This window comes from Ursus maritimus, unplaced genomic scaffold (assembly GCF_017311325.1).
Source record: "Ursus maritimus isolate PB19 unplaced genomic scaffold, ASM1731132v1 scaffold_14, whole genome shotgun sequence".
Lineage (NCBI taxonomy): Eukaryota > Metazoa > Chordata > Mammalia > Carnivora > Ursidae > Ursus > Ursus maritimus.
The window spans coordinates 1159297-1175685 of record NW_024423786.1 but is presented as its reverse complement, the minus strand read 5'-3'; the positions used below and the strand labels follow the sequence as shown (position 1 = coordinate 1175685).

The 16389-nt window shown below is 64.0% G+C and overlaps 1 protein-coding gene across 1 annotated transcript in view; it reads right to left on the bottom strand.

Annotated features, from left to right (window-relative positions):
- The window catches only part of PLXNA1 (plexin A1), a 46204-nt gene that overhangs the window by 14052 nt on the left and 15763 nt on the right, over positions 1-16389 (bottom strand). Inside the window, 20 exon segments of the mRNA XM_040628359.1 lie at positions 29-95; positions 391-647; positions 2146-2288; positions 4851-4976; positions 4979-5066; positions 5401-5544; positions 5628-5867; positions 6042-6135; positions 6599-6766; positions 7707-7843; positions 8131-8251; positions 8338-8489; positions 8591-8784; positions 8855-8951; positions 10831-11031; positions 13380-13494; positions 14940-15039; positions 15349-15502; positions 15602-15725; positions 16078-16178. Of these exon segments, the coding sequence (XP_040484293.1) occupies positions 29-95; positions 391-647; positions 2146-2288; positions 4851-4976; positions 4979-5066; positions 5401-5544; positions 5628-5867; positions 6042-6135; positions 6599-6766; positions 7707-7843; positions 8131-8251; positions 8338-8489; positions 8591-8784; positions 8855-8951; positions 10831-11031; positions 13380-13494; positions 14940-15039; positions 15349-15502; positions 15602-15725; positions 16078-16178 (2823 nt within the window).

The following is a 16389-nucleotide window of genomic DNA, read 5'->3' as shown; positions in this document are numbered from 1 at the left end:
GGACGCTCCCTCCCCCTCAGCCGCCTACCTTCAGGAATTTATACAAAAGGAAGGTGAACCAGTTGGTCAGCATCTTCTCCGCCACTGACTCGGTCCTGGGGGCACGACACGGAAAGGGGTGGCTTGACTCCGCCGCCATGCCCGCCCGCTGTGCCCACCCCACCCCCGCCCAGGGTGCTGAAGGTGGTCAGGCCCTGAAAGGCCCCGCAGGCGTCAGGCAGCCGGGGGCTGCCATGGAGATCCCAGCCCTTAGCCCCAGAGCCAGGCCTCTGAGCGGGACAACGGTGGCTTGGCACCGATGGACGCCAGGTCCGGCGTGCCCCAGGGTGGGGGTCCCGTGCCCGACACGCCAGCCAGGCCCCCGGTCTGCAGACAGGAAGTGAGGCTCACCGCCGCAGCAGCAGCTTGGGGTGGTTCTTGCTCTCTAGGTTCTTCTCGATGAGGTCGGACAGCAGCTGCTTGAGCACCCCCGTGGCGTACTCCATCTCGCCCTGCAGGGCTGTCATGATGAGCGAGGCCACGTTGCCGCGGTCACGCATGGAGAAGCTGCGCTGGGCCTCCAGCGTGCGGATGAAGGTCAGCAGGAAGTGCTTCTTGGCAAGCAGCTGCCCGAACAGCGTCAGCGACTTCTCCACGTTGGCCTGCACCTGCGGGAGGGCAGCCCGCAGGCGCGCTCAGACCCGGAGGGGCACCCGGGCGCCACACGGGAGGCGGGGGGCAGAGAGGAGAATGCGAAGGCGGGTGACACGTTGCCTTCCCAGGTCCCTGGGCCTCCACTGTCCTCAGCAGAACGGGTGGGTCCAGGCAGCTACTCAAGCAGCCCACCGCAGGCGGGGACCGGGGCAGACCAGTGTCAGTGGGAGGTACAGAATGAGGGTCACCGGCTGTGCAGCTGGTCCCTGGGACTGCCACCTGCTGCAGCCTTGCTCTGGTAGCCAGGAGGAGGCTGAACTCAATGCCCCAACTGCTGGGGGCCAGCAAAACACGGCCATGGGCTCACGGTGCACTCACAACAGAAATCACCTTCCCCATTCCACAGACACAACGAAGTCCAGAAGAGAAAGAGGCTTGTTCAGGGCCACGTGACATGGACGTGGGGAAAAGGGGTGGAATGCAGACATGGCTGGCTCCAGGGCCCCTACTCTCTCTCTTATGTACACCACGGCTTGTCAAAACAGGACATTCCCCACCAGGCTGTGCCAGAGGCTGCTGGTGCCACTGCTCCCAGCCCAGGCAGACAGGTGACAAGACCCAAGTAGAACACAGTCACACTGCAAGAGCAGTAAGACCGACACAGCAGATGGCCCCACCCGTAAAAAGACGTGATGAAGCATGTGGAGCCCTTGACATGGCAGCAAACCCAGAGATGAGCGGGTGGGCAGCCCAAGGCAGCCCTGGGCCTGAGCCAGAGTGACAGGAAGGCCCATTCCAGCAGAGCTCAAAGGGACTGTCCCACCGACAGAGCCGCAACAGGGAGTGGGCTCTCCCACATCAGAAGTGTGCAGAGATGGGATGCCCTTGGCTGGACGGCATGACCAAGCTGACTTGCTAAGCCCCTGCCTGGTCCTAGCTGGGCCCTAGGCTCCTGGCCTGCCATTGGGGGCTCCTAGAGGACTTCAGGGCCAGCCCTCTTCTGCTCAGCAAGCTCATGCCAATAGCCTGAGTGCCGCCAACACCTGCACAAAGCAAAAGCCCAGCTCTGCGAGGACCACCACACCGCATCAGTCACACACTCACCCCAAACAGCCACGCAAACTCCGGCTGGGTCCCTACACCTCCCAGCCGCACGGCAGTAGCCCCTGCCCAGTTAGGCTCAGCACCCAGAGCCAGCCAGGGGACAGGCCAGGTGAGCGCACACAGGTGGCACACGGCGCACTCAAGGTCTCCATAAAACAGAGGCAGCCCCCGATGAGCCCCAGCTCCAAGCAAGGTGGCTGGTTGGGATGAAGCCCAGCCCCAACCTCAGGACCCCACTAGGCCCAGCCCCCCACCACAGTGGAGGCACTATGGGGAGCCGAGAGCCCTGACTCCCAGTGCCCCTCCCAACACGTCTGAGCCATCCCCCAGGGGCCCCAGGCTGCCCAACAGTAGCCAGGAGCCCCAGGAGCGGGCAGAAGTCCCAGTGAGCCCCAGTGGACAGCCCACCTCCATCTCCTTGAGCACTGGATGGTCCTCAATCCCGGGGAAGAGCACCCGCATGGCGTACGTCCGGTAGTCGAGGAACGGGATGCCGGCACCATCCAGGTCATTGGTCAGCTCGTGGATGTCCGTCTGCAGCTCCGCGAAGGCTGCCGCCAGATGAGGCGTCAGGGCGGGTGCTGCCCCAGCCCCCAGCCCCAGTCCCCCCAGCCCTCCCACCCTCCGGCCAGGCTCCGACTCTGGCTCTGCAGCTCGCTGGCTGGGTAACCTTCAGGAAACCCCTCAGCTCTCCCGGTGCTAACACACGGACAAAAACTCTGTCCCTTTGACGTGTCACAGGACTCACCAGACGACAGCACAGAAGGTGATGCGCCTGGGGCCGGGCTGAGAGGGGCTTCCTGAATCCAACACTGGCACCGGGGGCGCAAGGGAACTATGGGTGCCGGCTCCCTCCACCACCCTGGGGTGCACATGCCCGCCCTGGCTCCCCTGCCACAGCTGCCGCGAAGAGAAGGGATGTGGCCAGGCGTAGGAGGCAGGAGGCTCTCCCCAAGCCCCTGAACCCTCCACTCTGACAACCAGCACACGCAGAGCTCAGACCAGCGGGCCCTCTACACTGCCCACCCTGCTCGAGGCGGCTCTGCTTCTTTCAGAAACAAAGGCAGGCAGGGCAGGGGGAGGCCTCCACAGAACATTCCAGAGCTGGGAGGTGTCCGCCACAGCAGCCCGAGGGAGGCACTATCTGATCGGGAGCCAGAGGAATGCTAGGCGGGCTCTGGGGGATGGCTGGCAGGTTCAATTAAGAGCAGGGACCTTCGTCTCCTGGGCACCACTGCCAGGCGTCTGGTTATCGCCGCCTGGCCAGCCCTGGAGTGCCCGCCAGCCCTGCACCCACGCTGTGCGACCAAATAAAGGCATCCTGCGTGCTGACCCCGGCGCACGGCTGTCCTCATCCTGAGGTGCTCCTGGCCTCAGAGCTCCCCACCCAGGCCACCAACTCCCACAAGCTTCACACACCTGCCTGTGTCCCATGGGACCTTTCAATTCTCAGACAGACAAGGGTCCTGACCAAACGGGGCCCTCTAGGTCCCAGTGGAGCTACCGACAGCCCACTGCCAGGCCTGTGCAGGCATGAGGCCCCCGTGCAGTCACCCACAGGGCCTCACAGCCCGCCTCCCACTCGGCTCCCTCTTCTCATGCCACGTGCAGGAGCGCCCCCACCGCCTGCCTCCCAGAGCAAGGGCCAGCATCCGCAAAAAGTCTGAGGCTGCTCCTGGCACCTAAGACAAGCCCCTCACCTGTCAGTTACCGTTAGCAGGGCTGCGTCCGCCCCTTGTAACCACCCCAATTTCCCCAATGAGGCAGCAAGGCAGGGGCCACGAGGAGACGGGGGCCATCCCGGTCTGGCCCAGTGCCCAGGTCACCCAGCTGTGACCTCACAGCAGCCAGAGAAGCTCACCAGGTGGTCTGAGGATGGCCACCACAGGCCAAGGCTGCGACCTGCTGCCTAGAGCCCACAGCATACACGGCAGCTGAACCCCCTCCCTCAACTGGCCAGCGTGCAGCCCGGGGCCTCTATCCCAGGCCACCGGGGCTCCCTGCGGGCCCTGAGCTGTGTGCCCACCTCTCTGCCGCCCACCCGGCAGCGGTGCCCTTGGTGCAAGGGCAGGTAGGGCAGCATCTGCTCTGCTGGGGCTGAGCCCGGGCTTTGGGCATGCTGGCCTCTCTGGGGCACGTGGCACAGAAATGGGGCGTCCCCTATTCCAGCTTGGGGCCCGTCCCCCCTCACCCTTCCTGCAGACACCTGAGCCGAGCCCACCGCTCACATTTTTCTGACGTCTGCGGCCCCTGCCTGCCAGAACGCATCCCATTCTCTTTGGTACCCCCTCCTGCCCGTGGGGTCTGCCCACTCTCACTTGGGGGCTTCCAGGAGAGCAGACTTCAGGGAAGGGGGCACATGACCAGGCGTGGCATCAGGGATTGGACAGAGCTGGGCCCAGTGGAAAAGCTGAGCTTGCCCCTTGTGCTGGTCCTGACACCACACGGAGAGATCACTGAAGAGGCAGCTGCGGGTCTGGCCCGGCCGTGCTGGAAGCCAGCTGAGCCCCAGGCTTTCCCTGCACAAAAGCCCACATGACCTCTCCCTGCTGAAGGGAGCTGCTTTCCCTGAGCTGCTTTCCACTGCTCACATAGCAGGGTCCTAAGGGACACATGCCCCTCTTAGGAGGCTGGGCTGCGGCCTCCTTCCTGAGACAGCCCCTCGAAGATGCACTCTGTCCACTGCCAGCCAAGGTCCGTACGTACTCAGGGCCTAAAGAAAGGGCCCCCACTCCTCGGTGCCGCGCCTGGCCCCCAACACGGAATCACTGCGCCCATCCTACAGATGAGGAATCTGAGGCCTAAGAAGGTCATGGGCCCATCCAAGGTCCTGCAGCCAAACCGGGTCACAAACGCAAGCTCTCTGACTCCACCGTCTATGCCTCAAGAAGCACCCACAGAGGCTGTACTCGCCCCAGGGTCCGGCTGCGGCCCAGGTCAGAGCCTCAGCAGTCTGCCCGAGCCTGAGCACGGCGCAGCAAAGGCGTTGGGAAGGCTGAACACCGAGCAGAATCGTGGGGAGGACAGGGCCTGGCTCACACGTGGCAGCAGCCACAGCAAGCCCCGCTCCCCGGGCCCCCTCCCCACTGCGCGCCGCAGCTCTGATGTCACACCTTCCTTGCACTCCAGGGCCACGCGGGACTCCAGGTTGTCCATCTGCAGCTGCAGCCGCTTGAGGGTGCGGTCGGCGTCCCGAGACTTGCGCTTGTAGGCAATGAGCACGGCTACAATGACCAGCAGCCGATGCCGACGATGGCGGGCAGGGTCAGTAGGCTGTCCGAGTACACCTGCAGCATCCCTGGCGAGAATTCGAAGCCACCAGCCCGGACCTGTGGGTGGGGGTGCAGGCCACTCAGGAGGCCCCCCTTGCCCACTGGGAGCTCCAGAGGCCCCGGGTACCATGTCCCTTGAGAACCCCACGGTCCCTGCCCAGAGTGGTCAGAGGGAGGTGACGTGGGGACTCAGGGCAGGTGCTGGGCCAACAGGGGGCACCAGGGCTGGGTGAGGGCTGAGCTGGGCTGCCTCTGGGCCAGAAGGAAGTCTGGGACTCAGCCAGAGAGTTGGGGTTGCCCTGGGTGGGGCAGGGTCAGTGGGTCAAAGGCAGGTGGGGCCCAGGAGACCAGAGTTGGGACCAGAACACGGATGGGCGGGCCATGGACGCACCGTGACCTTGTGCTGCCCTGTGAGGTTGGGTGACTCGCAGAGCAGCTGGGTCTCCGACACAGTGAGGGCACATGGTGTGGAGCCAATGAGCACCGTGTAGTTGAGCCGTGAGCTCCCGGGCGCGGGTGGCAGGAGGTTCCGTCCCTGCGGGGGTGGGGGTGAGCCAGAGAGCCCCACTGCCCCACAAGCCCCCGCCCTGTGCCCCCGCCCGGCTCCCGGCGGCCCACCTTGAGGATGAGCGGGGAGCTGGGTTTCAGCTCCAGGAGGCCCGTGGGGCTCAGCGGCTCCAGCACAGGGTCCGGGTAATAGACGAAAGAGGAGGTGTTGAGGACCAGCAGGGCACGCACGTCGTCCATGACAAAGCCCAGCTCGTCTGGCCGCTCCCCCAGCTCCGGCGGGCTGCGCGTAGGGTTGTCCACCGACGGGGCCCGGCACACCATGGTGGTGTCGTTGTACACCAGGCAGCTCTGGGGACGCAGGTGTGGACGCTGGGCCGGCTGCTCCCCACACGGATTCAGGCCCCAGCAAGGCTGAGGGGTTGCATGCATCCTTGCCTGCACGTGGGGGTCCCCGCCTTCCTTCCCTGGGGTCCCTGCCTCCCCGCAGTGGCACAACCTGCTAGGGATCCCGCAAGGACTCACGTTCTCCCTCTCAACGCCTCCATACTTGGCCCTGATGCGGGGTTCACGGACAGTGGCCAGGTTGGTGCCCGTGACCGTTAGGAGGGTCCCTCCGCTGCAAGATGAGGTAAGGGGTCATGCGGGGAAGCTCTGCCCAGGCCCAGCACACACAGGTAGGGCCAGACACGCCAGTCGGCCCCCCCGAAGACAGCTGGCAGGTTAAAACCCCCGTGCACCGGACCTCCGATGGCACCAACCACGTCTCAAGGTGGACACGGTCCATCGTCCTGAGAGCCGTGACTCTGGGCACCTTATTGTGTTCATTTGATCTTTCTGAAGAGCTCAGCATCCCAGAGTTTTGAGTGCAATCTGTTTCCGTGACTGGCACGAAACCGGGTTGCTACGTCCAGGGCACGGTAGCGCTGTGGGTCTCCACACACCCGTTCTGATTCTGCTCCCACCCCCTGGCCAGTGTCGAGAAGCAGAAAGAGAGGCGGGTGCAGGAGCCCTACCCTCGGCAGGCGCCACACAGGACAGACGGGGTCGCTGGGGCTCAGGGCGGGCTGGGGGGCACCCACCTGTTGATGCTCCACTCGGGGTCAATCTTCAGGATGGTAGGGTCCTCCGTGTAGTTGTACTTCACCTCTGGGTTGGTGAGCTGAGCACGGTTGATGTTGATGACGATGGGGGCGCTGCCAGGGCTCTGCCCAGGGGGCGTCAGACACCGGATCTCTCTGGAATTCCTCCTAGAGAGGCCGGTGGCACAGTGAGGACACAGGTGCTGGGACTCGCTCACGAGGTAGGCTAAGTGTCTAGGCTCCATCACAGAGAGGGGTGTGGGCAAGTTACTGGACCTCCCCAGGCCTCACCTGCCCACCTGTAAGACGGAGCCCCAACGGAACCCGCTCCACAGAGCCAATGACCATTACAGCCACTTTCTCATCAGCCCTTCCGAGGAGGTGAGTACGCCTCTCCCAGAGGGCCATGCTCAGCGCGAACTCTCACGGAGGCGCGGGAGGCACGTGCTCTCTGCCCCTCGCCCCATTCTGTCTCCTGATCTGAAAACAGAGCCAACCCAAGCCTGGGCCGTGAGGAGGCAGAATGAACTGGCCAGGGTGGAGGGGGTACTTGGTCACCCCCAGCGAGCAGCAGCCAGTCACCGCTTGCACCTGGGTCCCTGTCCCCTCAGCTCCTTCAGCACAGTGGAGACCCCACAGCCGCCAGGCCCGCTCCTGCAGCAAGGCTGCAAACACCAATAATTAGTCTGATAGCGGATAATTACCGCAGGAAAATATTTAAAGGGCCGTTCCATTATCATCTCTAATCTAAAATTATCCACTTCAAGCTCAAGGCTTTTGTCAAGATTTCTTTTTACTCTCTTAAGAATTTTTTTAAAATACTTGTGTTCCCAAGGGATCCCCCTCACCCTAAAACAGGGCAGTTGTGCCTGCCCCTCAGGTCTAGGCCCCGCCCACCCACCAACCCTGCCCACCCTGCCCTTCCCATTCTAGGAGGTAGCCTGTCTCCATGGTAACACTCTCCGCCTCTGGTTTCCATAGTGATCACCCCAGCCGGGCTCTCCACACCCCCCTTGTTTCCTGGGCAACAGGAGGGGGCATGCAGCCATCTGAACCAACCAGCACCCAGGGAAGCCCTGGTCCCCCACTCCCCGTGTGCACCCCATACCAGGAGAAGGAGCAGGGCCTGCCTCCAACAGACACAGCCACGTCACTGCCCGCATTCAGGTGGCTGCCCTCGATGCCAATCCAGGTGCCCCCCGAAAGAGGCCCTCGCGCAGGGCTCACCCGGTAGAAGGTTGGAGTCTAGGGGAAGAAGGGACTTGCTTGAGCAGCAGGGAAAGCCTGCCCTTCAGGCCAGAGGCCTGCTTGCACCTCCAGCCGTGCCCCAGGCCCTGTGTGCACATGGGCTCTCACACGAAGCCCACAGGCAGGGCCCAAAGTGTGCAGGAGGGACCTGGAGTTGGGTCTGGAGACAAGGAGGAGAGGGGAGACCAGAACAGAGGTGTTGCTGGATGAGGGGACCCACAGGGGACCAGGAGCTCAATCCAGCCCTGTACAGCTCCCCCTAAGCCACCGGGGGGGGGGCTTACCACGAAGGTGAAACGCTTGGGTGACAAGGCCCGGTAGTGGGGGGAACAGTCTCGCACGCACACCTCCACCAGGGCGTCATGAGCTCGCACTGTGCTGGCGTCCCCAATCTCACAGACGATCCTGCAGGGCGCCAAGGGGCCTCAGTGGGCTGCGGGGCCCAGCCCGGGTGTCGGGGTGCCCCGCCCGCCCGCCAGGGCTGCACTCACTGCTCGGCACTGATGTACTCGCTCTCCACGGGGCTGCACAGCACCTTGCCCACACGCACGCCCAGCCGCACGTCCTCAAAGCGCAGGCCCAGGTTCTCGCCCGTGATGGTGAGCCGCGTGCCTCCCTGCCGCGGGCCTGTCTCGGGGAACAGCTGCGGAGAGGCCGGGGCTGGGACACCGATGCAGTCCGCAGTGGGCTGAGCAGGGCAGGGAGGGGAGGCGGCCGGAGGGCGGGTGCCGGGGGGCAGTCTACCTTAAGGATCTTGGGGTCGGTGCAGCGGCTGCTGCCGTGGCGGGCGTGCATCCAGGCGGCCGGCGAGTCGGCGGGGCAGTGGGGGCGCAGGGAGCAGCGGCGCTCGGCCACACACCAGCCGCACTCGAAGCGCGGGTCGGCCTTGAGGCACAGGCCACAGCTCTCCCGCAGGGCTGGGCACTTGTACAGGTGGGCTGCGGGGAGGGACGCAGTCAGCTCGGCTCGCCCTCGGCCCCCCAACCCCAGGCACCCTGCCCAGCTCACCCTGGATGTTCTGAGGGTTGTCGATGACGAAGTTGCCATTCCACACCACCGACAGGTTCACGGGCAGGTCACTGACATCATTGCCCTCATAGGAGTACTGTGGGCAGTGGGCGGCAGGGTGGTCAGGTCCCATGCACCGCCGAGACTCTGGGGTTGCAGGCCACTGCCCAGGGCAGTGGGTCAGGGCCTGCAGCCCCTCCTGGCTACCTCTGGGACTGGGCCCCGGAAGTGGGCTTGGCAGGACAGTCGGGAGGCTCTGCCTGTCCAAAATGGCATTTCCAACCTGGAACCGGAAACCCCACAGAGCCGCCCACCCTCCAGCCAGTGAGATGGCTAAGCTGTCACACCCAGTTCTGCCTCGGCCTACCACCCGCCCCCCCCAAACACACACACACACACACACACACACACACACACACACAAAGGGCTTCCTTCCTGGTGGCCGGAATCCCCACTCTCCAGGCAAGCCCATCCCCAGCAGTCCCGTGAGGCACACCCTCCAGGGTGACCCCCTGCTTCCTCCTGTGGTCTGCCCAACCAGGGCACCAGAACGTCCCAGCCGGCCCTCTTGGCAATTTCTCAGGGATTCTCTAGGAACCTGTTTCTTTGTCTGCTGAATGGATTCAGTGATCCTGACACTAGGACTGCCCTAAGGTGTAAGATGTGTGCCCCTGAGTCCTGGGCATAGACTGGAAGGAAGCAGCATCAGGGAAGTCTCTGCCCTTCTACCCTCCAGGCTGGGCTGGGCTTGGGGACAGTACCCCTCCCCCAGGGAGCCCAGGGCCCAGCACTCCCAGCTGTGTCCCACTTTCTGCAGCTGAGGACCTCCACTCCATCCCAGAGCAATTCACTATTTTATCTGCAGGAATTTAATTGGATCCTATCAAATTCCCTGGTACTCCCTTTTCCCTTTCAACAGTCACAGGAAAGACAAATGTGGGCCGGGGGGTGGGGGGAGTGCAGGATAGAGAGACAGAGGCTCGGGGACGGCAGAGAAACAGGGCAGTAGAGGCACAGACAGCCTGAGAGCAAGGACAGGGTGGGAGTAGCCGGGCCACGGAAGCCAGAGAGAAGCACTTGGAGGGCGCGACAGAGTGAGGTGACAGGACGGGAAGGACAGGACAGGTGGGAAGGTGTGGGGACCTCTCCAGCCTGGTACAGGCCACAAGGGCCTGGCCAAGTGGCTGACCTGCCCCGGGAGGCTGCTGGGACCCCCAGCCCACTCCGTTGGACACACAAGGCGCTGGCCAAGGACCCACCGCCATAGGCAGGAGGCCAAACCTCTGAGAGGCCTCCCCTGGGATTCTCTCCTGATGACTCCCTTCTTGAACAATGGGGAAACCAAGGCCTGCCAGCTGTCACAGAGCCCGCCAGGTGAGAGCTCGAGTCCGGTCTTAGGACCACCAGCTTGACAGCACTCCCTCCATCCACCAGGGAAGAATGGGTGTCTGCAACAATCACCGTCACTAAACTCACTGGACTTGACTAAAGGCTTTTGAACTGTTACCCTATCAGATTCTAGACTCCAAACATGGCTGCTACCTGGACCTCGGGCAACACCGCCAACTACCATGTACCACGCCAGCCACGGTGAACAGTTTCTGGGTCTAGCCACCGGAAAGGCTGAGCGCCTGGGCCCGCAGCCCTGACTTTGGCCCTCCTGGAAGCACGGGTGAGGCTGGAACGCATGCGTCCCACCCACTAGCCTGGCCTCCTCGCCATATCCCACACCGTCTAACTCACCCTCTCCCATGTCTACGATGTGCTCCCACCAGATGTCTGGGTGGCTCCTGGCACGTCACCCCCTGCGGCCCTCTCACCTACACACCCCAGCACGCCGGAGGATGCCTTCTGAGCTGTCTCCGGCACACCTGCCTGTGCCCTGTCTCTGTGCTAGGTGCAGAAACCAGGTCCTAAGGGTGCAAGGGTGCCCAGCTCTGTGGAGCATGCGGAGCCCCAGCAGCCCCCCACCTCACCGAGGAGTTCTGGCACTGCAGGCTGGAGCTGTTGAAGCGCAGGGCGGTGACGCGCGCCGGGCTCCCTGGGATATGGAAGAGGCACTCGTACCCACGCTGGCCCGACTGTGGCTGCGGCAGGTTGCGAGCGGCCAGCGTGATGGGCTTCACCACACCCACCGGCACGTAGATCTGGGTGGAGGGCAGGATCTGCGGACAGTCCTGAGGGCAACAAGGCTTCGGCTGAAGGGCTGGGCGCCGGGAGTAAAGCGCGCCCTACCCGCGGCCCCAACCCCTGTCTGTGCACAGAGCACACACTGGTCGACTGAGGACCTCAGAAAGAGCCAGCTGGGCTGGAGGCAGGAGGCCTGGGTTCTGTGCCCACTGGGCTGTGGCCTCTCCCCTGTGCCCCCAAGTGCCCTTGCGGAGCTCTAGGACCCTGCTGTTCAGCCACCGAGGGGGTCCCATCTGGCCCACAGCTGAAAAGGCCCTTGTGGTAGAAGCAGCTGGGCGCTTGGGGCACTTGGGGCGCTTGGGGCTGGGAGCTCTCAGCTGGGGGCCCAGGGAGCACGTAAAAATAGCCAGAGCTGGGCAGGAAAACAGCCCGGGCCCCCAGGGCCAGCATCTCGGCAACAATGACTGATGCAATGGCCCAGCTCCCTTGCAGCACGGCCCGCAGCAGCCGTCGGAGGAGAAGGTCCCGCGGGAACTACACTGAGCTGGGCTTTAAATAGAGATGCTGAAAACAGGCCGCAATCCCCAAGCCCTACACCAGCTCCCCAGGAGGGCCCAGGCCCGGGGCCGGCTCTACCAAGGTCGTGGGGGCCTGAGGAGGGCACCTGGGCCGTGGCAGGGCACAGCCAGGCAGGCTGACTGCTAGCTGCCGGGTGTGCAGGGGTGCTCCCCCCGGGGAGAAGCGGGTGATGAGGACTTGTACATAGAGCCACCGTCCGCACGCTCAGCTGCGCACACCTCTGCCAGCGCTTCCCTGGCCCTCGAAGAGGTACCCCGGCCAGCCCCCACACCCAGGGACCCTCCTGCTGCCTCTCCAGCCCCCCGCTGCCGCTCCCGGACCCCCAGCAGCGCTGGCTCTTTCTGGCCACCAGGACTTGGCTCCTGTCGCCCCTCAGCCCCACACCTCCCTCTACAGACAGCATCTCTGCTCCCCAGGAGGCCCCAGTCGCTCTCTCTCGGGGTGTGGCCTCTGTGCCCCCGTCAGGCTGGAGTCTGGCTGAGGCTCTGCCTTGGCACTAAGCTCCTGAGGGGCCATCCCACAAGATCCAAACCAAAACCAGAGATGGGAAGAAGAGAGCCTGAGGGTGAGGAGTTCAAGGCCTTCTGAGCAATGAGACTGGTCAAGTTTGGGCCTGTGTCCCACTCCTTAGTAAAGTCCCCATAAAACCTGGGACTACAGCTGAAGAGGGCATATCTGTGGGATGAGTCCCTTGCCCAACCTCCCTGGACCCCAGGACCACCCACAGCCCAACACTGAACTTGCAAATCCCACAGGAGGGTCTTCGCATGCTGTTTCACTGAGGCCCACAGTAGCCCTCCCTGAAGTCCCCAGACCCTGGGGTCACTAAGCAGCTTCCTGCTGCCCCACGGCTCCTGCCCACCCTCATGACGCCTTTGCCGAGATCCTCACATGAGCCACACTCCCGGGGAAGCCCGCTATCCATTTCCACACCCTGGGCCCCCACCTGGGACACCACCTGCTCACACAGACACCGCCCCCACCCAAATGCCCAAGGTCCCTGCCTATCCTTCGCCTGCCCCCGACTGCCGCCCTGTCCCATGCTGTGCAGTGTTACACCAGGGAGTGGACAAAGGTCCAGAGGGTGACAGTGGAAGCTGGCCAGGGGAGGCTCTGTGAGGAATGGTATGTCCTCTGCTCCCCCACGCCCCACAGCCAGCAGGACCTACACCCTCCTGCCCTGTTCAGCCGACAGGCCTGCTGTCTACTGCAAAAGCAAGGGCCCTGGCTGCCAGGCCCGGCTCTGTGCCCTCAGGCTGCACCTGGGGGCCCTGCATCCCCACTCCCTGCCTGGCAGGTGCCCGGGTCGGCCGGTCCTGGTTCTGAGAGCCTCGGGTTCTAGGAAAAGTAGCCTGGCTGTTCATCAATAAAGTCAGAGCCTTGCCCAGGCCCCACAATAATTACTACCTAATTACTGTCAATTACTACGCAGTAACTCAAATGACTCCAAGAACCAACCAGCCGCCCTGCCAGTCAGTCTGGGGGTCCCTCATCCACACGATGCTGGGCACCGGGACTTTCACCAGCCAGACACCTCACGCTCCAGGCTCCCATCGCACCGGGTGGACCGTCCCCTCCCTGCGTCGTCCCTCGGGCATCCCTTTGGTCTGCAGCCCCCAACTAGAGGCTCTGGTCTGAGGCCTTCCCTGAGGGCTACAGAGCAGATCCAGTGACCACCCACAAACACAACTGGCTGGCCTCAGGTCAACACAGCCTCGAAGAATGTTCCTAACGGCACAGGCCATTAGGTCAGCATCCCCGCCACCCATGGGAGCTCTCGAGCTGCGAAACCACGAGCTCTCCGGGATGGCCTTACCTCAGACACATTGACACGGCCCTCTAGAAAGGCACAGTCGGCGGCGTTGTGTGTGCACACGTGGCGGTATTTGCACCAGTGGCAGGGGAAGGAGCCATTGACACAGGACAGGCAGCTGCAGGGAGAGGGCAGGGCGGTGAAACTGGGGTGGCCTGCGCCTCCACCCAGTGGCCACATGGGGCCACACTAGCTCCCTGCTATTTCTTCAACAGCAGATGACAGTGCACCTCAGGGCCTTTGCACTGGCTGCTCCTCGCCTGCTCAGAGAGGCCCGCCCAGTGCTTCCCGCCCTCTTCGCTGCTTTCCTTCCAGACTGAACACCTGACAGTCCGCCCCAGTGTCTTCTGATGGAACCTTCCCAATAACAAACGTCTACAACCTGTGGTGTCCACTGGGGTGACCACTGGCCACACCAAGCCACACGTGACAATCAGTGCTGCGAAAAGTGTCGCTGCAGACATGGAACTGCGTTTTAAATTCCAATTTCAATGAACTTAGGAGGTAAGCCATCGCTGCAGGGCCCCGCAGAGTCATCGTAGACAGCTGCCTTCCCGACCAGAATGTGCACCCCGCATGGCAGAAGCTTGGCTGCTTCCCTCCTGCGTGTCCCCAGGGCCTGGACAGGGCCCTTGCTGTGCTCCGGCCTGCGCAACCTCCCACGGCTGGCACGCTGTCATCTCCACAGCTCCCGTGGCACCGCTTCCCCTGGAGAAAACCACCTCTGCCTTCTCCCAGGGACTTTCCAACCTGCCGGCCACCCCGCTTCTCCAGAGGCCCTCCATCCCCTCCGGCTCTGAAGTTCTACCCTCTGCTCCAAAAATGCCAGCCCAGCTAGGCAGAGACGTGAAGCTGGATAATACCGACCGACCCCCCAGGCCCTCCGTGGGCATCCAGTCAGTCAGTCTGCAAGTCAACAAATGAAGGCCCGGTGAAAACCAGCTGCCTCCAGCTCCGCGGCTGAACCATACCTGTGTGGGCCTCCCACCACCCCTCACCCCCCTTGCTGGCCTTCCGGGCTGGCTCCCCTCCAGGTCAGGCTCATGGCGGGACGCACAGCAGGTCACGTGCTTCCCCCGTTCTTCCTCTGACGCCCCAAGACAAGCACACCAGGGCAGCAGCAGGGAGAGCTCCCACTCCCAGCTCTCTGTGCCACCAGCCCCACCTCCAGGGGCTGCTATCCACCACCACCAGAGATGACCTGGACCCCTACCTGTTCCTGAACACGGACCCCCGTGTTCCTAAGCGGCAGGTACCTGTCCTGAGCGGCCGGCCCCGCCCACGGCTTGGCCGTCTCCCTCGCGGTGACAAAGCAGCTTCCCTCAGCACTCCCCGCCTCACTCTGGGGCCTGCAGGCCGCTGCCCACACCTCAGCGGCTTGCAGGAGGCTGGGCAGGCTCTCCTCATCTGACTCGTGCCCCTCACTCCCGTAGCTTGTCCGCTCTGAAGCCCCAGCCCCGGGCTTCTCTCCGTCAGGCCTGTGTGCTGGGGGAGCGGCCCCCACCCTAAGCGCTCGGCCGCACGGCGCCGTGCCCCATCCTGCAGGAGGACCCGGACACTCACGACTGGTGGACGCTGCAGTTGTAGAAGACGAAGTCCACGGACGCGAACTTCTTGCCCGTCTCCTTGGACTTCAGGTAGAGCTTGACCACCCGCTGGTCTCCTGCAGAAGCAGCACGGGCCCGCGTCACCAGGCTCACCCGGGGCCACGGAACCTGGCACGGCAGGCCCAGAACAGGGACAGGCCTCCCCAGGGACCTTCCCCGCCAGCACGTGCGCAGCCNNTCGCCATACCCACGCCCCTCAGACCCCGCGGGCCTCCCAGCACACTGGGCAGGCACCTGGGGTCCCTGTCCCCAGAGCAGCCATCTGCTCCTTCCCCTGCCACCCTACGGGAATGTGTGACACCCATTCCCTGACCCATAGGACAGCTCCAGGAGCTGCCCTGACCCCAGCCCGCGGCGGCATTCACCCTGGCCTCGCGTGATGGGTGCCACCTCCCTCGCGGAGGGCGAGCGGCAGTGGATCCGACCGTCCTCCAGGATGCTTTCGGACTCGGTGAAATCCTCGAAGGAGCAGTTGACGCCAGCCGAGAGGTCAGGCACATTCCAGGCCTGCAGCACAAGCTGGGGCCCCCACAAGAGGAGGCCTCGGTGAGCAGGCACCCGCGGCCCCCCTCCGTCAGTCACCCCCACCCGCCCCCGTACCCGGGCAGGTGTGCTCACCGGAACCTGAGACATGGTGACCGACACGTTGCGAGGCTGCACGGTCAGCTGCACGCACTGCAGCAGGTCCGAGGCGAAGCGCTGGGGCTCGTCAGCCCGCTCGCAGGCGTCCTGCCGGGAGCAGCTGTGGGCAGAGGGCGCCGCGGCTGGGCACGGGGGAGGCAGCCAGAGGGCTTCCCCGAGCCCGCCAGCCACTGCTCAGTGGGCTCATCGTCACCCACGCTTGGGGGAGCCCAGCAGCTTTACTCTCTACCCCATCTTTACTGGGGTGAAAGTGGGCTGGCCATCACTTAGCCAGTCCAGGGAAACTGCCAAACGCAGAGCACCTCGCCCAGGGGAGACCCAGAGGCGCTCAAAGGGGAGCTGTGAGTGCCCAACGCGCACGGTGCGGTCACGTGGGGCTCTCCCAGGTCAGAGACTGTCAGGCAGGGGTGTCAGGGCCCTCCGGTCCGCCCCTGCACCCCATCCAGACTCACACGCTATGCAGGACACACCAGCCGCAATGGGGATCCCGTGAGCCCAGGCACAGCTCGCAGGACGCATACTGCACACAGCTCTCCACAGGCACCCGAGTCACCTGGCAGGATGGGGACCTCAGCATCAGGTCCAGAGACCCCTGCCAGCCTCACCTCCTCACCACCACTGTGTGTTCCCTGAAGCCAGCCCGGTTCCCATGCATGAGGGGAGCCCCCATCTCTGGCCTTTCTCCAGCATGGTCTATTCAAGGCTGGTCCCATGACCCTGACTTGGCCAAATCAGGCCAAACAGGCCGGGTCTCTCCCCTGGGA